At 40.2% G+C, this 24805-nt stretch overlaps 1 protein-coding gene across 10 annotated transcripts in view; it reads left to right on the top strand.

Annotated features, from left to right (window-relative positions):
• EPB41L3 (erythrocyte membrane protein band 4.1 like 3) overlaps nucleotides 1–24805 on the top strand; it is a 235667-nt gene that overhangs the window by 117048 nt on the left and 93814 nt on the right. For all 10 annotated transcript variants that reach the window (XM_075826402.1, XM_075826400.1, XM_075826396.1 and 7 more), the window contains one exon: nucleotides 23964–24068. In XM_075826402.1, coding sequence (XP_075682517.1) covers nucleotides 23964–24068 — 105 coding nt within the window. The remainder of the gene's footprint in view (nucleotides 1–23963; nucleotides 24069–24805) is intronic.

Here is a 24805-nt window from a genome sequence, read left to right as displayed (position 1 = left end):
AGGTGCTGTGGTCAGATGAGACTAAAATTGAGCTCTTTGGCATTAACCCAACTCGCCGTTTTTGGAGGAAGAGAAATGCTGCCAATGACACAAAGAACACCGTCCCCACTGTCCAGCATGGAGGTGGAAACATTATGTTTTGGGGGTGTTTCTCTGCTAAGGGCACTGGACTACTTCACCGCATCAATGGGAGAATGGATGGAGCCATGTACCGTCAAATCCTGAGTGACAACCTCCTTCCCTCTACCAGGACATTAAAAATGGCTCGTGGCTGGGTCTTCCAGTACGACAATGACCCGAAACATAGAGCCAAGGCAACAAAGGAGTGGCTCAAAAAGAAGCACATTAAGGTCATGGAGTGGCCTAGCCAGTCTCCAGACCTTAATCCCATCGAAAAATTATGGAGGGAGCTGAAGATCCGAGTTGCCAAGCGACAGCCTCGAAATCTTAATGATTTACAGATGATCTGCAAAGAGGAGTGGGCCAAAATTCCATCTAACATGTGTGCAAACCTCATCATCAACTACTAAAAATGTCTGACTGCTGTGCTTGCCGACAAGGGTTTTGCCACCAAGTATTAAGTCTTGTTTGCCAAAGGGATCAAATACTTATTTCTCTGTGCACAATGCAAATAAATATATATAATTTTGACTATGTGATTTTCAGTTTTTTTTTTTATATAATCTATCTCTCACTGGTAAAATTAACCTAGCCTAAAATTTCTAGACTGTTCATGTCTTTGACAGTGGGCAAACTTACAAAATCAGCAAGGGATCAAATACTTATTTCCTTCACTGTAAGTGGTATGTGGGCTTATTTTTTGCGGGATAAGCTGTAGATTTTAATGATAATATTTTGGGGTACATGCGAGGTTTTGATCACTTTTTATTCCATTTTTTGCGGGAGATGAGATGACCAAAAAATAGCGATTCTGGCTTTTAACTTTTTATTTTTTTTTTACGGCGTACACCGTGCGGGTTAAATAATGATCTATCGTAATAGATCAGACTTTTACGTACGTGGCGATATCAGTTCTGTTTATTTATTTATTTTTTTACAATGCTCTAGGGGGATAATTGGAAAAGGTGTTGTTTTTTTTTTAATTTTAATATTTTTTATCATATAAAAACCTTTTATTTAACAAATTTTTACTATATTTATTAGTCCCCCCCAAGGGGACTTCAACCAACGATCGTTGGATCGCTTGCATGATATACTGCAATACTAAAGTATTGCAGTATATCATCTTTCTGACAGGCTTCTATTAAGGGCTTAATAGGAGCACAAAGATGGCAGACCTGGGGGCCTTCGTTAGGCCCCCAGGCTGCCATAGCAACCATCGCCTCTCCGAGATTGCATTGCGGGGGGCGCAATGAGCTGCCAGAGGGGGTCGCCCCCCTCTTTCTAACGATTTAAATGCCGCGGTCGCTATTGTCCACGGCATTTAAGGGGTTAAACGAGCGGTATCGCGCTCAAGCGCGATCCCATTCGTTAATGTGAAGTGTCGGCTGTAACAAACAGCCGACACCCGCATCGTATGGAGTGGGTTCACTCCGTGAGCCCGTTCCATACTTCTCCTACCCGGCTATGATGTATGGATACATCAAATGTCGGGAAGGGGTTAAGAGGCGTGGTAACTAAAAAACAGCAATTCTACTATTGTCGTTTATTCCGTTTTGTTACAGCGTTCACCATGCGCTATGAATGACATTCATTTTATTCTGTGGGGCGATACAATTTTAGGCAATACCATATGTTTATAGTTTTTTTTATGGCGTTTGCACAATAAAATACTTTTTATAAGAAATCATTTACTTTTTGTGTTGCCTTATTCTAAGAGCCATAACTTTTTTTTTTTTTCCATCAGGAAAGCTGTGTGAGGGCTTGTTTTTTGTGTGAACGAACTGTAGTTTCGATCAGTACCATTTTTGGGTACAAGCAACTTTTTGATCGGTGAAGTGACCAAAAAATTGTGATTCTGGTATGGTTTATTATTATTTTCTTTTACGGTGTTCACCACGCGGGATAAATAACAAAATACTTTTGTAGTTCAGACCATTACGGACGCAGCAATATCAATTATTTATAGTCTATTCATTTATTTATTTTTTTAATAATAAAGGACTTATAAGGGAAAAAGGGGGATTTTTTACTTTTATTACTTTTTTATACTTTTTTTTTAACTTTTTTTTTAATTTTATTATTATTTTTTGACCCACTATGGGACTTGAAGGCAGGAGGCCCTGATCGCTTTTCTAATACACTGCGCTACATGCATCGTGCAGTGTATTAGAGCTGTCAGCTATTTACTGACCGCAAGCATAGCAGGTCCTGCCTTTGTCAGGACCCACTAGGCTTCCGTAGATGGCACAGCCAGAGGCCATTGTTAGGTCTCTGGTTGCCATAGCAACCATCGTCGCCCGCGATCATGTTGCGGGATGTTGATATTGTTTTAACCCCTAAGACGCTATTGAATGCAGCTTCTATGGGGCTAATAAGCGGGAACTACCGCGATCGGTCCCTGCTGAAGGAGCTGCGACAACTGCTGTACGAGACAGCAGTTGTCACAGCTCCGGTATGTGCCGGGAGGGGGGCCGGAATGGCCGTTCCTCCCTTGACATATTATTCTGTCACTGAGCATGAACGATACGCTCATCATGACAGAATAGTACGTCAAGGAGTGGGAGGGGGTTAAAGGAGTTTTTTCCCACAAATACATGTAACCCCTATCCACAGGATAGGGGATACTTGTGTGATACCTGGAGGCCCGACCGCTGGGACCCCGAGCAATGAGGAGAACCGAAAGTCCCCCGAAATGCTCCATGAGAATGGAGCGCTGGTGCGCATGCTCGACCAGCGCTCCATTCATTTGTATGGAGCTGCCAGAGACCCAGAAATCATATAGAAATGAAAGGAGCGCTAGCCAAGCATGCGCATTAGGAGCTCCATTCTCATGGAGCACTGTGGGGGACTCTCGGTCCCCTGTTCTCCTCATCGTTGCGGGTCCCAACAGTCGGACCCCTAGCAATCACACAATTGTCCCCTATCCTGTGAATAGCGGATACATGTGTTTGTGAGAAAACCCTTTTAAGGTTAGACTACTTAGACTGCAACACCACTAAGTAAGCAACATGAAGACCAAGAAGCTCTCCCAACTGGTCAGATAAAAAGTTGTGGAAAAGTATAGATCAGGGTTGGATTATTAAAATAATTCCCAAATTTTGAATATCCCACGGAGCACCATCAAATCCATTATAACAAAATTGAAAGAATATGAGACCATTATAAACCTGACTGGAAGGTTGCCCACCAATACTTTCAGATCGGGCAAGAAGGATATTAATAAGAGATGCAACAAAGACTCCAAAGATCCGCAGTGGAGATGGACGTATCTTGCCCGTAGGGCCACTATAAGCTATTCACTGCACAGAGTGAGGCTCTATGGAAAAGTGGCCAGAAAAAGTCACCTTTTAGTTCGCTCAACTGCATGTGGCAGACTCCGTAAACACATGAAAGCAAATTCTCTGGGCAGTTGAGACTAAAATGAAACTTTTTGGCCATCGCTTGGATAGGTAAAAGCATTCCCAAGTTATTACAACATAAAGTGACAAATGTCAGATTTGAAAAAATTGGCTGCGTCCACAAGGCCAAAACAGGCTCAGTCCTGAAGGGGTTAATTGTCTTGGAATGACCTAGTCAAAGCCCAAACCTCGGTCCAATTGAGAAACTTACGGAATGACTTGAGGACTTCTATACACCAACACAACCCATCTAACTTGAAGGAGTTGAAGTAGTTTTGCCTGGAAGAATGGGCTATGGAACTTCACTATGCGATCTCTTGATCGCTGCTATAATGCTTTGGTATACCAAAGTATTACTGCCTGTCCGTGTAAAACTGACAGGTAATCTATTAGGCCGTGCCTCTGGCACGGCCTAATAGGCATATAGCCAGGGCAGGCATGGGGGCCTTTATTAGTCCCCCGGCTGCCATGACACCCCATCGGAAGCCAAATTTGTGGGCTGCTGATGGGTGAGAGAGGGAGCTCCCTCCATCTGTAAACAAGTTAAATGCTGAGGTCGCTATTGACCACAGCATTTAACGGGTTAAGCAGCTGCAGTCGAAGTAAACGTAGATCGCTACAGTTAAAGCAGGAGCCCGGCTGTCATCAGGCTGCACAGGACAGGACTTAGACCAGGCTACCGTGAAAAAGCGGCAGGCTATCCTAAGGCCCCTTAGTGGCCACTAAGGTGTTAAAGTGGTAGGCATGTTGTGTAAATTGACTAGTACAAAACCCACAAAATCCATTTTAATTTAAAGAGGCTCTGTCACCACATTATAAGTGCCCTATCTTGTACATAATGTGATTGGCGCTGTAATGTAGATTACAGCAGTGTTTTTTTTATTTAGAAAAATAATCTATTTTCACCAAGTTATGTCCTATTTTAGCTTTATGCTAATGACTTTCTTAATAGACAACTGGGCGTGTTTTTTACTTTTGACCAAGCGAGCGTTGTGGAGAGAAGTTTATGACGCTGACCAATCAGCGTCATACACTTCTCCCCATTAATTTACTCTGCACATAGTGACCCTGCGTTGTTCACTATGTGCAGCCACATACACACACATTAACGTTACTGAAGTGTCTTGACAGTAAATAGACATCGCATCCAGCCAGGATGCAATGTCTATTCACAATCCTGACACTTCGGTAACGTTTGTGTGTGATTTACAGCACTACAAGGGTAATCTCGTGAGATCTCGCTGTAAATGACAGCACAGCATGATCTCGATGTGCTGTGCTGTAAGTCGCACACAAACGTTACCGAAGTGTCGGGATTGTGAATAGACATCGTGTCCTGGCTGGACACGATGTCTATTTACTGTCAAGACACTTCAGTAACGTTAATGTGTGTGTATGTGACTGCACATAGTGAACAATGCAGGATCACTATGTGCAGAGTACATGAATGGGGAGAAGTGTATGTCACTGATTGGTCACTGATCGGTCAGCGTCATACCTTCTCTCCACAACGCCCACTTGGTCAAAAGTAAAAACACGCCCAGTTGACTATTAAAGTCATTAGCATAAATCTAAAATAGGTCATAACTTAGTGAAAATAGATCCTTTTTCTAAATGAAAAACACTGCTGTAATCTATTTTACAGCACCGATCACATTATGTACAAGATAGGGAACTTATAATGTGGTGACAGAGCCTCTTTAAGGTTGTAATGCAACAGGAAAAACACCAAGGGGGGGGGAGGGTGTTTACTTTTGTAAGGCACTGTAGATTTATTTAATTTTTTTTATAAAAAAAACATTGACTCAAGATCTCCAAGCTCATGGGTTTGTGTCATTTAGCTGTTTCACCACCCAACAATTTTAACTTATTTCCTATTATAGTACAATATTTCTGCCATATAGTAGGCTAAAGTATGGACCCAAAAATTAGCCACCATTGTCTTAGGTGGGAGTGATACAGATACGTAGTAGGAAGTTCAGATTCACAAATTGACAAACAGGCGAATTTTCCACAATTTCTTCTTCACTACTGCAAACCGTATTTAAGATTGTTCATAGTAGAACATGTCGACGGCACTCGCCAATAAGGTAATAGTAGACTTTATTGTGGTGCTAACAGCAGGTTAAAATGGGATATTAATACAGAAGATTTAGCCAACGGACGTTTTTGTCTCACATGACATGTTCTCAATGGCTTTGAAAAAGCGTCATGTGATATAAAACGGTCAGTTTGCCAAACCTTGTGCGTTCATATATTTTAACCAACAAATATCACCATAATAAAGTCTGCTATTTGCCATACCGGTGAGTTCCGTGGACTTCTATTGATTTGTATTTGACTGTACATTTTAACACTGAGCACCACTTCTGAGCAGCGTTTGTGTAACCACTGGTCTCCGCACTGACAAAGACTCCAAATGTGTACGAGAGTAGTGTCGGCTTACTTCTTTCATAAACATTTAAGATTGTCCTATATATACAACTTAATTCATAGTTCTTTTTTCTCTTATTGGGTCTCAGTCTAATTTCCCCAAAGAACACTAATGCTACAGTCAATTTAATGAGGATCATGTCAAATGTGCCTTTCTGTTAAAAGAAAGGTACCGCGGGATAGAATGCATCCAACAATTTATAAGACTATATTACATGCATGAAGTTTATACAAATTATCTACAAAAGAATAAAAACACCTCTGGACATAATAATCATTTTTTTGTTTACAACACTGGCTGATTTCGAGAAGTCGATAACAATGTCAAATAGAAATAAGGGTGACATACACTGTTCAGACATCATATTAAAAAGCACCTGTCACTAGATTTTCGTCACTAAACTATCAGCATGTCTGTATACTGCTGGAAAATGTTTAGGACACTAAACCCTGGCTGGGGCTAGAGTTTTTTGTTTTTTAGTGATCGATGAATCGCTGTCCATAGGAATGCATTGGGCTAGAGCTTATTATCTCTCTACATATAATCGCTGTGATAGAGGAATACATTGAGTAGCTTAAAAATAGCTTCAGTTAAAAAAATTTGCTAGCGTTTTTTTTTTTTTTTTTTTTTAATCGCTACATTCTGCCATTTCAGAGCTGCACACTTGTGTGGAGCGATTTTGGAGAGATTATTTCAAGCTACTCAATGCATTCCTATGGACAACGATTTATCACAGCGATACTACAGCGATTGTAATAAGCTCTAGTTTAATGCGTTCTATGAACGATAATGGATTTCTATTAGTTGTACATATCCCATCATAAATTCTGCATTAACAGCAGCGACCAATCCGATCTATATTGGAAAAAGTGAGAAAAACCCGCGTGCATACATAGCTAGGGATGTGTTGTGTACCTTTTTTTCTAAACTAAATAACCTCAATTTTGATCATCTTTCTGAGTACTGTAGTCCACCCACTCCATGTACTACTTTGTTTTCCCACGTCTGAACTTGGAATATGTAGGAAGTTTGATGTCTACAGTCAAATTTGAATGTGTGGAGTGAGCTACATGACAGTAAACATATTTATCTAATCCCTGAAATGTTGCTCATTCTGATTATTTCTGTATATTCTGCATTTCCACATTGTACAGTGATGCTTATGCAGACGTTCAGTGTACAGATTTAAGCTGATGCTTAATAGAAATTCCAGCCATGATGAGTCACTTGTACATGACCTCATTCCTGAGGCTTCTGCTTCCTTCTGTAATGCAGTCTGTCTATACACTTGGAATCAGCACCTGACAAAATATTATTAGATTGGAAGTTTCACAGAATCAAAGTATTTTGGAATTTGCATTAATAACCCAGATAATGTTCTAGTGTAATAATGAGGTTTGACATCCCCCTTTTGTCCTTATTCTTTTCATCATCTGCATACGTGCACAGACTATGCTTAGAATCCTCCGAGCTGAGTGACGTTATGGCAGATAATCCTGCATTCACATCCACGGTCTCTAGTTGCATGTCCAGATAAGAGTTCTATTTTTAGCTTTCATAGTTGCTCTATTGTGTTTGCAGAATAATATTCGAGGCACCAAATGCTAGAGGTGTTATGCAACAGCCGTTCCCCGCATTGGGAACTGCATTATTTTTTTTATTTTAAATGTTTTTAAGTTGATCTCACATTTTAAAAAAGCCTGAACTAATCTAAAAATAAATAAATAAACTGGTTAGTTAAACCCTTTTAAGAAGATTGTTGACCTAGTGCTGCTTTTGGATGCAAATCAAATCTCGATTTCTAAACTCCAGCTCAGAGAAAATAAAATGGTTTTCCTCTGTGACCTGATTTGGCTGTGTATGATTGATTGATTGTTTTCTTACAGTCTGCCACGTGCTCTCAGAGTCCTAGGTTACCCTTCAAAGTGTGTTTTCAGGAAGCCATGGCAGCCCATAGCAAGCAATTGTTTGCTCAAGCAATTGCTTTGACTGTATGTAATATATAGGGAATGTCACCTTTGCACGTCTTCTGACAAGTGATGTAAAGGTGAACCTGTCATTTAAACACATCACCAGCAGACCGTTCTGCCATCACCAGCAGACCGTTCTGCCATCACCAGCAGACCGTTCTGCCATCACCAGCAGACCGTTCTGCCATCACCAGCAGACCGTTCTGCCATCACCAGCAGACCGTTCTGCCATCACCAGCAGACCGTTCTGCCATCACCAGCAGACCGTTCTGCCATCACCAGCAGACCGTTCTGCCATCACCAGCAGACCCACATAGATAGAGAAACCGCAGCACACGCAGTTATCATAGTATCAAAAAGAATGTCTTTATTCCACCATAAATAGCGAAGTTTCGACCCAAGTGAGGGTCTTTCTCAAGCACTTGGATCGAAACATAGCTATTTATGCTGGAATAAAGACATGGATACTTAGAACAACAGCAACAACACACAGTTATCAATCTATGTGTGTATATTTGGAGTTGGACTGGCTACAACTTGACACTGCTTGCACCGATTGAAACTTTTTTCTGTTTAATGCCCCTCATGAATTTCTCTGGGACTGTGATGTGCTGCTGATCTCTCTCTTTGGATCACCAGCAGACCGTTCTGACATCACCAGCAGACCGTTCTGACATCACCAGCAGACCGTTCTGACATCACCAGCAGACCGTTCTGACATCACCAGCAGACCGTTCTGACATCACCAGCAGACCGTTCTGAAATCACCAGCAGACCATTCTGAAATCACCAGGCTCTGTCACCAGATTATCAAATCCCTATCTCCTATTAAATGTGATCGGCGCTGCAATGTAGATAACAGCAAAGTATTTTTTTTGTTTTTTTTTTTGTTTTTTTTTTTTTTAAAACGATCATTTTTGCCCAAGTTATGAGCAATTTTATATTTATACAAATTAGCTTTTCAATGGACAACTGGGCGTGTTTTCTCGTTTTACCAACTGGGCGTGTATTGTGTTTTTACCAACTGGGCGTGTATTGTGTTTTTACCAACTGGGCGTTGTGAATAGAAGTGTATGACGCTGACAAATCAGCATCATACACTTCTCATCGTTCCCACGTCACGCTGTGTGTCTGCAGTGAAAGAAGCTGGGTGGGAACGATGAGGTCACCCACAGGTCCTTCAACCTTGGCGTCGGAAGAGAGAAGACACATCAGCTCCAGGCGTCAGAGGGTATAGTTGAATCACCTGCAGCATCTCCATGTGCAGGTAAGCATAGCAAACTCCCTAGAGACGAGCATATTAACCTTTTGGACGCCTGGAGCCGATGTATCTTCTTTGTCCGACGACAATGTTGAAGGACCTGTGGGTGACGTGACGCTGTGTGTCTGCAGTGAAAGGAGCTGGGTGGGAACGATGAGAAGTGTATGATGCTGATTTGTCAGCGTCATACACTTCTATTCACAACGCCCAGTTGGTAAAAACACAATACACGCCCAGTTGGTAAAAACACAATACACGCCCAGTTGGTAGAACGAGAAAACACGCCCAGTTGTCCATTGAAAAGCTCATTTGCATAAATATAAAATTGCTCATAACTTGGGCAAAAATGATCGTTTTAAAAAAAAAACAAAAAAAACTTTGCTGTTATCTACATTGCAGCGCCGATCACATTCAATAGGAGATAGGGATTTGATAATCTGGTGACCGAGCCTCTTTAAGAAACATGCATAGTTATAGCATATGATGGTGTGGTCTACAGTCCACTACCTGGACTCGGTTTGTGGCAGTCCACCGTAATATATATTAGAAAAAAGAGTAGATCCGGAGTTTTATATGTAAAAAATAACTTTTTCTATATTCCTTAAAAATATTCGGATACAAAAATACTGACACACAAACATTAATGACAGCAGATTCACATGATGTAACATAAATTTTTTGTATGTTTAAATATCAATTCTTCAGCACATTCAAATAATGTATTTTTTTAACATTGATTTTTAGCAAGTTACATTGCATCTCATATAATATAAATTCAGATATAATTTTCAGAGAATTTTTCTGCAAGTCACATTGCATCATCAAACAGCAATATACACCAAGAACAGTTAGCCCTTATTCACACGACAGGATTTCCCGGCCGGGTGACGGCCGTTCATAAATCGGCCGTCACCCGGCTGCATTAGGAACAATAGACCCCTAATGGGGCTATTCACACGACCGATTTTTTGACGGCCCGGGAAACCTGGCCGTCAAAAAATGGGACATGCCCTATTTTCAGCCGTTTACCCGGCCGCCCGGCTCCCATAGAAGTCTATGGGGCCGGGTAATACACAGCCATCACCGGAATGTGTCCCGAGTGATGGCCATGTATTCCGTCGCTCGCTCTCTCTCTCTCCTCCTCACAGGGCAGAGTGCATGTGAGGAGGAGGAGGGTCTTTTTACACTCCCTGTAGAAGTCAGAAATCTCCAATCCCCGGCCGGGGATTGGGGATTCCGCTACATGAGAAGTGAGTGACTACGTTGTCCATATATGGACACAGCGACGTCACTCACTTCTGAAGCGGAATCCCCGACACCTTGGCCGGGGATTCCGCTACAGGAGAAGTGAGTGACTACGCTGTCCATATATGGACACAGTGATGTCACTCACTTCAGAAGTGGAATCCCCGACCCTGTAGCCGGGGATTCCTCTCCAGGTGAAGTCAGTGACTAAACTGTCCATATATGGACATTGAAGTCAGTGACTTCTCCTGGAAGGGGGGGGGATGGGTGCAACCTACAGGGGGCTGTGTGACATTACCTACAGGGGGCTGGGTGGCATTACCTACAGGGGGCTGGGTGACATTACCTACAGGGAGCAGGGTGGCATTACCTACAGGGGGCAGGGTGGCATTACCAACAGGGGGCTGGGTGGAATTACCAACAGGGGGCTGGGTGACATTACCAACAGGGGGCTGGGTGGCATTACCTACAGGGGGCTGGGTGACATTACCAACAGGGGGCTGGGTGGCATTACCAACAGGGGGCTGGGTGGAATTACCAACAGGGGGCTGGGTGACATTACCAACAGGGGGCTGGGTGGCATTACCTACAGGGGGCTGGGTGGCATTACCTACAGGGGGCAGGGTGGCATTGCCAACAGGGGGCTGTGTGGCATTACCTACAGGGGGCTGTGTGGCATTACCTACAGGGGGCTGTGTGGCATTACCTACAGGGGGCTGTGTGGCATTACCTACAAGGGGCAGGTTGGCATTACCTACAGGGGGATGGGTGGCATTACCTGCAGGGGGCTGGGTGGCATTACCTGCAGGGGGCTGGGTGGCATTACCAACAGGGGGCTGGGTGGCATTACCAACAGGGGGCTGTATGGCATTACCAACAGGGGGCTGTGTGGCATTACCTACAGGGGGCTGTGTGGCATTACCTACAGGGGGCAGGTTGGCATTACCTGCAGGGGGATGGTTGGCATTACCTGCAGGGGGCAGGGTGGCATTACCAACAGGGGGCTGGGTGGAATTACCAACAGGGGGCTGGGTGACATTACCTACAGGGGGCTGGGTGGCATTACCTACAGGGGGCTGGGTGGCATTACCTACAGGGGGCAGTGTGGCATTGCCAACAGGGGGCTGTGTGGCATTACCTACATGGGGCTGTGTGGCGTTACCTACAGGGGGCTGTGTGGCATTACCTACAAGGGGCAGGTTGGCATTACCTACAGGGGGATGGGTGGCATTACCTGCAGGGGGCTGGGTGGCATTACCAACAGGGGGCTGGGTGGCATTACCTACAGGGTGCTGTGCGGCATTATCTACAGAGGGCTGTGTGTGGCAACAAATTTAAATGAAATTCATCCAATTTTAAAACGGACAGGGAAAAAAACAGGTCAAAATCGTCCGTTAAAAACGGAATCGGAACGGATGCAAACCGGCCGGGAAAAACGGCCGATTTTATCGGCCGACACTCGGACGCTGTCGTGTGAATGAGGCGTAATTCTCATAAATAAATGCAATGTCAAAGGGGGCGCCACAAATGTCCCATTTTGTATATTTCATAGTATGAATGACGATATGGAAAAAAGCGGCTAATGCCCCTCTACCCGTTCAGTCATTAGATGTCATCCTTTTTTTATCAGTACAAGGGGATCGAGGGAACCTCTCATTTTAAGTTATTAAAAATCCTCCCGACGCGTTTCCTCAAGACCGAATGACTCCTCAGGGGAGATAGGCCAAAACCAGCTTTACCTGGAGTCTATAGGTGTTTAAACAGGTAATAAAGGCTGTCTCATCTTTCAGGAAAGGCTGATCAGAAAAAGCATAGTTGCAATGGCAAGAAATGTATCTGCCATAGTGTTAGGGTTCAAATAGTGGCGCCTGTTCCTGGCGTCTGACGTCCTATTGCAGATAGCACAGTGGGTGCAGTCAGTTGCCTTAGGGTCTGTTCACACGGTGGGGTAGTATGGCAGTTTTTGCTGCGATTTTATATTCTCTACGGAAGTTCATCCAACACTATGATAAGCTGTTTTTTTTTTTTTGTTTTTTTTTTTATCTTAAAACATGCATAGGTTGTGGATATATTTTTTTTTCAAAGCTATAAAGGGCTCAGTGTGAATTTTGGAAAGATTATTTACAGTGAGTTTAGAGTGGAGGTGGAGAATTCTATTCAGGTTGACATAATAGTATCAGTATTTTTATTTCGTTTGATTCTTTGTTTAATAATTCCCCTTTTTTGTATTATTGTTATGTGCTTTATTTAAATACTGTTTTATGGAAAGTTTATTTCTAGAGTAGATGTTACAAGGTTGCAGTTAGTTAAACTGAAGTAAGTTCACGCTGTTTGAAATTTATTTTCAAAGTAGTTCTATCTCACAGTACAGGTGAAATGAAGTAGTCTGGACTGCCCTGCCGTGTCTCTCGTCATGACCCTGGGTTAAGCAGTGTGTTTGTGTGATATCATACTGTATAAAATGCTGCACGCTGCTTAGCCGTTTGAAAGATCTGTATCTCAAAGTGAAATTTCTGCGAGAAGTTCCATGATGCGTTGACCTAGTTTAGCATTTGGACTGCATTATCTGGGGAATCAAGTTAAAAGAGTACATTTACTTTGTTGTCAGAGAATTGTCATTGCGGATTTTCGGTGAAAGAATCTCTCTGCGTTTTCATGCACGTAACATAATTTAATACTAAATGACTCGTGGCTACTAGATATTCAGGTATTTCATAACTACTTTGAAACGGTTTTCTCATTTGCTTTGATGACGTTAATGTTAATATTTAAATTTACACTTAAATAAATTAATAAACCTGTTCCTTTTAAAAAAAAAAACACAAAACTTCTGCTTTATTTATTGAGAGCTGAGGTTAACTTCATAGAATCAGTCCACCTTTATCATCAGGTCATTTTGCCAATGTGCTGGGGGCTGAATTATGAAAAATAGCGTATAGCAAGGCACGTAACACCAGTGACGCACCATTCCATCCACCCCATGTACAGTTTGTAGGGTTCAATAATTAGGAGCCGAGGAGTAACATGATTGCAGGTTTGGACTACACACAGGGTTTGTAATCTGTAGCCATGGAGACCCATAGTTCTGCATAAGAGCTGTAGACACAAAAGGGCAGAATGGTAGGATATTTTTAGGCAAGACTGTTTACAAAGAAGCTTAATTATTTTTAGATGCATTGGAATAATACAAAAATGAGTTCAGAACTATCCACAACCTTTAGTTACTTTTGGTTCCATTGAATTGTTGAGCTCCAATGTTTAAGCTACCCTAACAAAGTCTAATACTATTCTGCCCTGTAGAGCTGTGATGGACATTAGATATACTTAGCCAGCCAGTAGCCACACATAGAACAGAGGATAAAGGATTATTCCCATCTAAGAGATTTATGGTACATCCACATGTACCATAAATGTCTCATAGTTGCGAGTCACAGTTATGGTACCACCACCCATGTTGAGAACGGGTTACCTGCCCCTCCTGGTTAGGAGACCAACCAGGTCAAGAATTAATGGAGAGGTGGATGTGCATGTGTATGCCTCTTATTTATTCTGTATTATGGGAGTTCCGGAGACATCTGAGCAAGCACGTGAATGGAGAGGTAGGCTCGCATGCGCGCAATTGTTTCCTTTACTACCATAGATAGAATTCAGAGAGCCACGCACACAACTCTTATTTATTCTCTGCCTAGATGCAGGCGGGTCGGGAGACCCCTGTCCTCAACATAGATGCAGATCCCAGAGATGCTACCTTCTTCTATGATACATTCATGGCATATCCCATGAATATTCCATAATTTTAAATTATTTACATCTTAGTTTTTTTTGCTTAGAAAACATTCTCTAATTTCTAGTAGCACCTTTTCAATTTGTATTGATTAAACTATATACACAAAGTGTATTTCATGCTGCTCAACTGAGATCAACTGCAGAAAAGCAGTAGTCACAGTATGGTTATATAAAATAACCTGAAGTTAACTCATGTCTTTATAGATAAAATTACTGTTTTTGTAAAAATGTTATTAAAGTAGTGACTGTTTATTGAGATAATTTCCTAAAAAAAAAACAAAACGGACTTCCCATCCTGAAATCCAATGCACATGACTGTCTGAAATATGAAACAATACCATGTTCTTAAATACACAGTACAGTGTCTTTCAAATGTCATCATTTTGTATATACTTATGAATGATGTCAATAGCTTCTTAATATTAGACAATTTTTATTTAGCTTAAAATCACAATGTGTCTCAAGTAGGCTCTTATGGAGAAGCTTTAACTGTAAGACCCTTTTCACGATCTCATGATAATACTGAAGAGTGTTGTTTTTTTTTTGTTTTTTTTTTAAATGCTCGTCTTTTTGCAGCTTTGCATCAGTTTTCCACCTATGATGAAGTGGAGCCTACAGGAGAAATGTATAATTAAGCCTCCTTTACATCACATACGGGTGATCTGTTCTCCCGTACATCCCGAATCAGCATTCACAAAGTGTTTTAACCCTTTAGGCGTTTCACAGGAATTAAAGCAAAGTAGAGGTGAAATTTACAAATTTTATTTTTTTTGCAGAAATTAATTTGTAATACCTTTTTTTTTTTTTTTTTGTAACACAGAAGGTTTTACCAGAGAAATGCAACTCAATATTTATTACCCAGATTCTGCAGTTTTTAGAAATATCCCACATGTGGCCCTAGTGTGATAAAAAAGAGCACCTAGTGGATTTTGGGCCTCCTTTTTTTTAGAATATATTTTAGGCACCTTGTCAGGTTTGAAGAGGTCTTGTGGTGCCAAAACAGTGGAAACACCCCAAAAGTTACCCCATTTTGGAAACTACACACCTCAAGGAATTTATCTAGGTGTATAGTTAGCATTTTGACCGCACAGGTTTTTCGCAAAATTTATTAGAATTAGTCTGTAAAAATGAAAATCTACTTTTTTCTGAAAAAACAGACATTTTTAATATTTACAAGAAATAATAAAGAAAATGCACCCCAACATATGTAAAGCAATGTCTCCCGATTACGGTAATATCCCATATGTGGTAATAAACTGTTGATTGGACCCACAGCAAGGCTCAGAAGGGAAGGAGCGCCATTTGGATTTTGGAGCACGGATTTTGGTGGATTGGTTTTCGGTTCCATGTCGCGTTTGCAACCCCCTGGAGGGACCAAAACAGGGGAAACCCTCCAAAAGTGACCCCATTTTGGAAACTACACCTATCAAGGAAATTTTCTAGGGGTATAGTTAGCATTTTGACCACACAGGTTTTTTGCAGAATTTAGTGGAATTAGGCAGTGAAAATGAAAATCAACTTTTTTTCTGAAAAAGCATAGAAATTTACATTTTTTACAAGGAATAAAGGAAAAAAAGAACCACATCATTTGTAAAGCATTTTCTCCTGATTACGGCAATACCCCATATGTGGTAATAAACTGCTGATTGGACCCATGGCAGCGCTCAGAAGGGAAGTAGCGCCATTTGGATTTTGGAGCATGGATTTGGATGGATTGTTTTTCGGTGCCATGCCGCCTTTGTAACGCCCTGGAGAGCCCAAAACAGTGGAAGCCCCCCAAGTTACCCCATTTTGGAAACACCCCTCAAGGAATTTTTCTAAGGGTATAGTGAGAATATAGACTCCACGGGTCTTTTGCAGAATTTATTAGAATTAGGCGGAGAAAATTAATATCACAATTTTTTCCCACTAAAATGTTGAATTTTCTCATTTTCACAAGGGATAAAGGAGAAATAAACAACCAATTTTTATAAAGCAATTTCTCCCGGGTACGGAAATACCCCACATGGGGTCATGCATTTTTTTCATTAGAAATGAATTAACCCTTTCAGGACTGATCCATTTTTTGCTTTCTTATTTTCGTTTTTCACTACCCGCCTTCCAAGAGCCATAACTTTTTTCTTTTTTCGTCAGTAGAGTGATGTGAGGGCTTATTTCTTGCGGGAGGAATTGTAGTTTCTATTGATACCATTTAAAGTGAAATAAAAAGTACTGGGAAACTGAAAAAAAAATAGGAAAATATAGTAATATAGGAAAAAAATCTGAATCCATTTTTTGGGGTTTTCGTTTTTACAGCTTTCGCCGTGCGGTAAAAACGAAAACTACAGCGATTTTGGCGGTTTAAATTATTTAATTTTTTTACGGTGTTCACCGTGCGAGTTAAATAATGGCATATTGTAATAGTTCGGCCTTTTACGGACGTAGCGATATCAATTCTGTTTATTTTTTTACATTACTTTTGAAGAAAAATGGGAAAAGGTTTTTTTTTTTTAACTTTAAACTTTTTTCTTTCTCACTACTACTAACTTGAATTCTTCTACACATTTTATTAGTCCCCTTAGGGGACTTGTACCAGCGATCTTTGGATCCGCGGGTACAATATGCTGCGATACTAATGTATTGCAGTATATTGTTATTTTTACAGGCTTCTGTAACCGCACGATCGCTGTTCCTGTCCGTTAGTCCTGGGTGTCAGCTCTAATACACAGCCGACGCCCACAGCCTATGGAGCGGGCGCAGCATGTGAGCCCACTCCATACATCACCCCCGCACCATGACGTGCTATTAAGTCATAGTGCTCAAAGGGGTTAATGCACAGCGGATGGTGTGAATATTGCAATTTTCCACTGATATGCCATTTTAGTGCATAATATGTCGTGCCCAGTTTGTGCCACTGAAGACAAATACCTCATAAAACGTTAAACGGGTTCTCCCGGGTATAGTGATGCCATATATGTGGGCGCAAACTGCTGTTTGGGGACGCTGCAAGGCTCAGAAGGGAGGGAGTGCCATTTTGCCTTTGGAGCGCAGATTTTGCTTGGTAGTTGTTCTGTTTTGGGTTTCGCTGGTATTTCAGTTTATAATGTGGGGGCATATGTAATCTGTGCGGAGAACATCAGGGCATAATAAGAGAGTATAAAAATGCGGTAAATAAATAATAATTCATAGATGTGTGGCCGGTGTCGCACTAATAAATGGTGCCCGATCTTACCCGCTTTTAGAACGCTCTGCACATTTTGCATCGCCATATTCCTGGGAGCCAGAACTTCTTTATTTTTTCACCACCGGAGCTGCGTGAGGGCTTATTTGTTGCGGGACAATCTGTACTTTTCATTGGTACCATTTTGGGGTACATGCGATTTTTTTGATCACTTTTTATTAAATTTTTTTGCAAGCCAGGTGACCAAAAACAAGCAATTCTGACAATGTTTTTTAGTTTATTTTTTGCGGCGTTCACCGTGCACTATAAATGACCATTATATTTTATTCTGCGGGTCGGTACGATTACGGCGATACCATATGTATATAGGTTTTTTTTATGTTTTGCAGCGTTTGCGCAATAAAATCACTTTTTTATAAAATAATTTATTTTCTGTGTCACAATATTCTGAGAGCCGTAACTTTTTTATTTTTCAGTCAAAAAAGCGGTGTAAGGGCTTGTTTTTTGCGGGACGGGTTGTAGTTTTTATCGGTATTATTTTCGGGTACATGCGACTTTTTGATCACTTTTTATTCTCTATTTTGAGAGGGGTGGTGACCAAAAAATAGCGATTCTGGTGTCGTTTTTTATTGTTTTTTTTTTTTGGGGTGTTCATCGTGCGGGAAAAATAACACTATAGTTTTATAGATGGGGTCGTTACGAACGCGGTGATACCAGATATGTGTACTTTTTTTAACGTGTTCATTTTTTTCCTATAATGAAAGACTTATAGGAAAAAAATGAAGTGTTTGTTTATATAACTTATAACTTTTATTTTTACACTTTTCTAAAACATTTTTATTATCTTTTTTTTACTTTTTTCACTTGTCCCACTAGGGGACACTTAGACTTGCAGCTTTGATCGCTGCTGGAATGCATTACACTACACACGTAGTGTAATGCACTCCAACTGTCATTGTGACGTGACAGTCACACTGACAGGAAGTATCGGAGGAGCGGCAGGAGGCTGCTCCTCCGAGGCTTCCGTACATGGCAACCCGGAGGTCATTATCTGACCTCCGATTGCCACGACAAGCATCGGTAGCCCCCACGATCACTTCGTGGGGGCTGCCGATGTGCTTCAAACCACTTAAATGCGGCGATGGCAATCCGTCGCCGCATTTATGGGGTTAATTGCCAAAATCAGCGGCGATGGTCCGCTGACCGGCAAGGCTGGAGTGTCAGCTGTCAGGGACAGCTGACCTCCCGGTTCCCGGACACTGTCCGTTAGGACAGTGTGCGCCGGGAACTACTCCGCAATAGTACGTCTGGATGCGGGAACTAACCCCTCTGCAGGACGTACTATTGCGGAGCAGTGCGGGAAGAGGTTAAATTATGCCCGCTATTCGTTATGGATTTCTTGATTCTAAATGCAAAGTTATTTTAAAAATGTATGTATTATAGAAACGTGTGTGTGTGTGTGTATGTGTATATATATATATATATATATATATATATATATATATATATATATATATATATATATATATATACACCCCTTGTAACATACTATACTAAAAAGTAAACATATTCTCGAAAATGACCCGTTGTACTAATAATAGTCTTACCAGTATGATCGCCTGGTTGCAGACTTTACCCCTAACAACCCCTAGGATCCATTCATATACAGTGATATTTTCATGTATTAAGGCCGTGTGCTTATAGTGGACAGTTTATACATGGAGAACCAGCACATGAGCAACAAAAAGGCTCCAATTACATTGAGAACAAATGGCGACCTCAAGGAGCGCAGTCAATTCTTATATAAGCTGTGATGAAACGAAGTGATACTTTTAATAGAAAATTGATTAAAGTAGAAGTGATAAGCTGTAAAGAGAGAGCCTACATTAGGAGTAGAAAAGAGTTAATTCCATACAGCTTTGTTTGAAATCATAGGTACTGGTTTTACACTTTTGTTTTGTCAAATACTGAAATTATTTTTTTTTATTAGCTGTCATACCGGAAAAGAGATCAGCCGATTAGGTGGGTTCAAATGTATCATGAGGCCAAAAAGCCATAATATGTAAAGCTTGACAGCACTTGTGATTTGCAATGATAATTACTATAATTACAGCATTTATTCTGTGCTGATGGCCTTGTATGAAGGACAAAACCGTTCAATAACACTAGGAGTCTGGGGTTATTTTTAATGGTACTGCTATCCCCACACGAAGACTTTCAAGAGTAACCATCGTTTATGTAATAGTCAGCAGATAGCCACGATAATAAAGTTTAATGGCTTCTTGCCATTATAAAATATGCTATGGAATGGAAAATCTGAAAAGTGGCAACATACTCCTTATATAGCATACTTTTAATTCTCTCTTTCATAAAGCAAATTTCCCAGATTAAGCCATGAGGTTGTTCATAAACCTTGGTAATTGTGGACAAATAGAATTTCATGCGCTAGGTGTTCCGCCAACAGGACTATCCAGTGTTGGTTGTGGAGAAGTAGACTCACAGCAAGCGTAATTTCGCGAGATCATGCTGTAAACCGCCATTTACAGCGTGATCTTGCGAGATTACACTTGCTGTGCTGTAAGTTCCACACAAATGATATCGAAGTGTCGGGATTGTGAATAGACATCACGTCCTGGCTGGAGGTGATGTCTATTAACTCTCAAGACACTTCAGTAACATTAATGTTTGAGTAAGTGACATCACATAGTGAACAACGCAGGATCACTATGTGCTGATTACATGAATGGAGAGAAGTGTATGACGTTGATTGGTCAGCGTCATACACTTCTTTACAACGCCCACTTGGTCAAAAAGTAAAAACAAGCCCAGTTGTCTGTTAAGAAAGTCATTAGCATAAATCTAAAATAGGTCAAAATTGATAGTTTTTCTAAATAAAAAACACTGCTGTAATCTAATCTACATTACAGCGCCGATCACATTATGTAGAAGATAGGGCTCTTATAATGTGGTGACAGAGCCTCTTTAACTATTTGTCATATTCAATTACCCTGTTTTTCGCTATAGGAAAGGCTCTTTGATGGGTATGCAATTGTAGAATTGTACTATTGTTTGTTCAGTCCTGAGAGGTGTGTACAAAACACATTGCCTACATTTCCTTCTTTCAAGTAACTACAAATTTAATACTTCCATCAAGCACAAAGAATAGTTTGATTTTTTTTATTTTTCTTTTGTAAGCAGCGCCTATTTATATTGTATCTAAGATTATTTCAGGTTTTTTTTTATATTGAGTTAATGTACAGCAGATCGCAAAGGAGATATTCAACGCTAAAGTAGTTGTATGCACACTTTAATTAGAAGAGCAAAAACACGATATTGCTAGGAATTACGGTCTTTATGTAGTTTATGCAAAAAAAAACAAACACGACTATTCATACATGACTGTTTCATTATTGAAAATATTTTGCTTAACCCCGTCCCGCTGCAGCCACTTTTGACCTTCCTGAAAGAGCCTCATTTTTCCAATCTGACGTGTTCAATTATGTGGTTATAACTTTCTAGTGCTTTTACTTATTCAAGCAATTCTGAGATTTTCTTGTGACAAATTGTACTTCATGTTAGTGGTAAAATTTGGTCAATACATTCAGTATTTATTTGTGAAAAATACCACAGTTTTGAGAAAATTTGGAAACAGCATTTTTCTCAAAGTAAATTTGGTTGTAGGACAGATAGTTATACCACACAAAATAGTTACTATTTAACATTTCCCATATGTCTACCTCATGTTGACATAGTTTTTTAAACATCCTTTTAGTTTTCTAGGACATTACAAGGCTTATAATTTTACCAGCAATTTCTCACATTTTTTTTAGGGACCAGTTCAGTTCTGAAGTGTCTTTGAGGGGCCTATATATTAGAAACCCCCATAAATCACCCCCAAATGGCATTTGGAAAGTTTCTTAATCCTTTAGGCATTTCACAGGAATGAATGCAAAGTGAAGGTGAAATTTCAAAATGTAATTATTTTTATTTTATTTGTATTTTTTTTGCAGATATTCAATTTGAATCCTTTTTTTCCCTGTAAGGCTGGGTTCACACGACCTATTTTCAGACGTAAACGAGGCGTATTATGCCTCGTTTTACGCCTGAAAATAGGGCTACAATACGTCGGCAAACATCTGTCCATTCATTTGAATGGGTTTGCCGACGTACTGTGCAGACAACCTGTCATTTACGCGTCGTCGTTTGACAGCTGTCAAACGACGACGCGTAAAAATACAGCCTCGTCTAAAGAAGTGCAGGGCACTTCTTTCAGACGTAATTTGAGCCGTTCTTCATTGAACTCAATGAAGAGCAGCTCAAGATTTACGAGCGTCACAGACGCCTCGTATATTACGAGGAGGAGCATTTACGGCTGAAACGAGGCAGCCGTTTTCTCTTGAAAACAGTCTGTCTTTTCACACGTAAAGGCCTGCTATCGTGTGCACATACCCTAACACAGCAAGTGTTAACAGAGAAACAAAACTCAATATTTATTACCCTGATTCTGAATATGTGTGGCCTTAGTTTGCTACCTGACTGCAACACATGCCTCAGAAATGATGGAGCACCTTGTAAATTTTGGGGCCCCCTTTTTATTAGAATATATTTTAGGCACCATGTCAGGTGGTTTGAAGAGTTTTTGTGATGAAAAAATATAGAAGAAATAAACAAAAAAATACACCATTTTGGAACCTGCATCCCAAGGAATTCCTATAGGGGTGCATTGAGTATTATAACCCTACAGGTGTTTCATAGATTTTATTAGAATTGGGCCATGAAAATGAAAAATTTCATTTCTTTTCCCAATAAGATATTGTTTTTTTCAATTTCACAAAGAATAAAGGACAAAAACTAACCCCCAACATTTGTGAAGCAATCTCTCCAAAGTATGGCAATACCCCATGTGTGGTCATAAATAGATTTTTGGACACTCGGCAGGACTCCGAATGGAAGGAGCGTCATTTGGCTTTTGGAATGTACATTTTGTTTGATTGGTTTCTGGGCGCCATGTCGCATTTGCAGAGCCCCTGAGGTGCCAGCACAGTGGAAACCCCGCAAACGTGACTCCATTTTGGAAACTACACCCCTTGAGGAGGAATTTATCTAGGGCTATAGTGAGAATTTTTACCCCAAAGGTTGTTTGCTGAATTAATTAGAATTAAGCCTTAATAATGAAAAAATGTAACGTTTTTTCTTTAAGATGTAGTTTTAGATCAACATTTTTCATTTTTTTTCAACACTGCCTTACTAGTGCCATAAATTTTTGGGGTTTTTCCATCCACGCAGCCATATGAGGGCTTTTTTTGCGCGACCATTTGTGGGGCATGCGACTTTTTGATCACATTTTATAAAAAATTTCGGTAGGATAGAGACCAAGTAACAACGATTCTGGCATTGTTTTTTTTTTTTTTTTGCTTTTTTTTCTTTACTGTGTTTCCCATGCAGTATAAATGACATAGTAACTTTATTCGGCGGGTCAGTACGTTTACGGTGATACCAAATTTATACAGTTTTTTGTTTTTTTTATGTATTATTATGTAATGTTCTATTATTAACGGGAACCACTTCCTATGCCTATATATAATTTTTTTATTACGTTAATAAGTTCAACTTGTTAAAGCCTCCAGTGAAAAATAAAAACTTTACAGTACTCTTAGATTCTAATGTACATTATTACCTTTCTGAAACCTTTCCTTCAGAGCTCAGGCATTTGTGCTACAGACCTCTCTTTCTTCATAATTCACTAACAGGAAGTTGTTAGCATTGTCAGCCATGTTGCAGATACAGTGGAGCTGTAGACCAGTTCTGGTCACTGTTACTACAAACCTGCTAGATCTACTTACCCTTTCCACTCCCCTACCCGTTCCCATCTCACTCTGCAGATACTGCTTGCTAGGAACAATACCAACGCTGCTGTGATCACAAGTTGTTTTTTGTTTTTTTTTAACTAGGAAATTCTGTCTACAGACTGTAATTTGAGATCTATATCTATCTATCTATCTATCTATCTATCTATCTATCTATCTATCTATCTATCTATCTATCTATCTCAACAAGGAGGAAGTAAAGGGCTGCAGTAGTTTGTGTCCTCCTCTGCCCATATTGAAATTAATAAAGGGTGCAGCCAGCAAGTGAATGAAGCTAATAAACCGCATATAACACTCAGTTTGTAAAATCGAGATTACAATTTTGAATTTACACACTGAGGTACATATGCTAAGAAGTTTTTAACAGGATCACTGGAGGGACACTTTACATGTTTATACCATTTTTATGCTAACGCTACAGGGGGCCGAGCATGGATTTGTATAAATCGCATTGTACTCAATGTAATTCAAAGATGAATCAACTGCATTGATATTAAATAACACAAGCCAGATAGGAAATAAAGAATGTAAAAAGTCAATATCAATTAACACACAGAAATATCAAAGAAACCGTGTCTTTGCCAAAATCAGGTGTTATTATATATCTTACGTTTTCTAGTGTTTTTGAACTTAAAATTTCTTTGTGCTATTTTAGCATTATTATGAATTACAATATGTTTGAGAGTTTGTATTAAAGTAAACTATTTTTCTTTTTGCAGAAACGGTCGAAAGGTCAAGTTCTTTTTGATAAAGTGTGTGAACATTTAAACCTACTGGAAAAAGATTACTTTGGCCTAGTGTACAGAGACTCTGAAAATCAAAAGGTACAAATTTTCCTGTTCAGAAAGCTATCAGATGGAATCTGTAAGATGAAAATAACTTCAATTACTTGTCTGTAAAGCCTAGTTATAAAAGTCTCCAAGCATGTGACCAATGTGTAAGGATAAAACTACACATGAATTTAGATATATAGTACTGTTTTTTTAGGCAGTTGTCGAAAGATGCTGCAAAGTAAGCATGCTTTCAAAACTAAAATTGTTAATAGTTTTTTTTATCATTTAACAAAATACAACATGAATGAACAGAAGAGAAACTTAAATCAAATAAAAATTTGGCATGACCACACTTTGCCTTCAAAACAGCATCAATTCTTCTAGGTATACTTGCACAAAGTCATTGATTTTGTAGAATTAGTCGAGTGTGTAGTTAAGCAATTATACCAAACTGGTGATAATGATCATCATTTCATATGTAGGTTGAAACGCAGTCATTAATTGTAACAAACAGCTGTGTAGGAGAGTTAAAACTGAGTGAGGAACAGTCAAACTCTGCTACAAAGGTGACGTTTCATGTCACAGATCCACCATGGCAAGACTGAGCACAGCAACAAGACACAAGGTAGTTATACTGCATTAGCAAGGTCTCTCCCAGGAAAAGATTTCAAAGCAGACTGGGGTTTCAAGATGTGCTGTTCAAGCTCTTTTGAAGAAGCACAAAGAAACGGGCAACGTTGAGGACCATAGACACCGTGGTCGGCCCAGAAAACTTAGTGCAGCAGATC

The sequence above is a fragment of the Rhinoderma darwinii genome, chromosome 5, assembly GCF_050947455.1.
Source record: "Rhinoderma darwinii isolate aRhiDar2 chromosome 5, aRhiDar2.hap1, whole genome shotgun sequence".
Classification (NCBI taxonomy): domain Eukaryota; kingdom Metazoa; phylum Chordata; class Amphibia; order Anura; family Rhinodermatidae; genus Rhinoderma; species Rhinoderma darwinii.
Note: the sequence above shows the minus strand (reverse complement) of the source record. Positions and strands in the feature narration are given on the sequence as shown.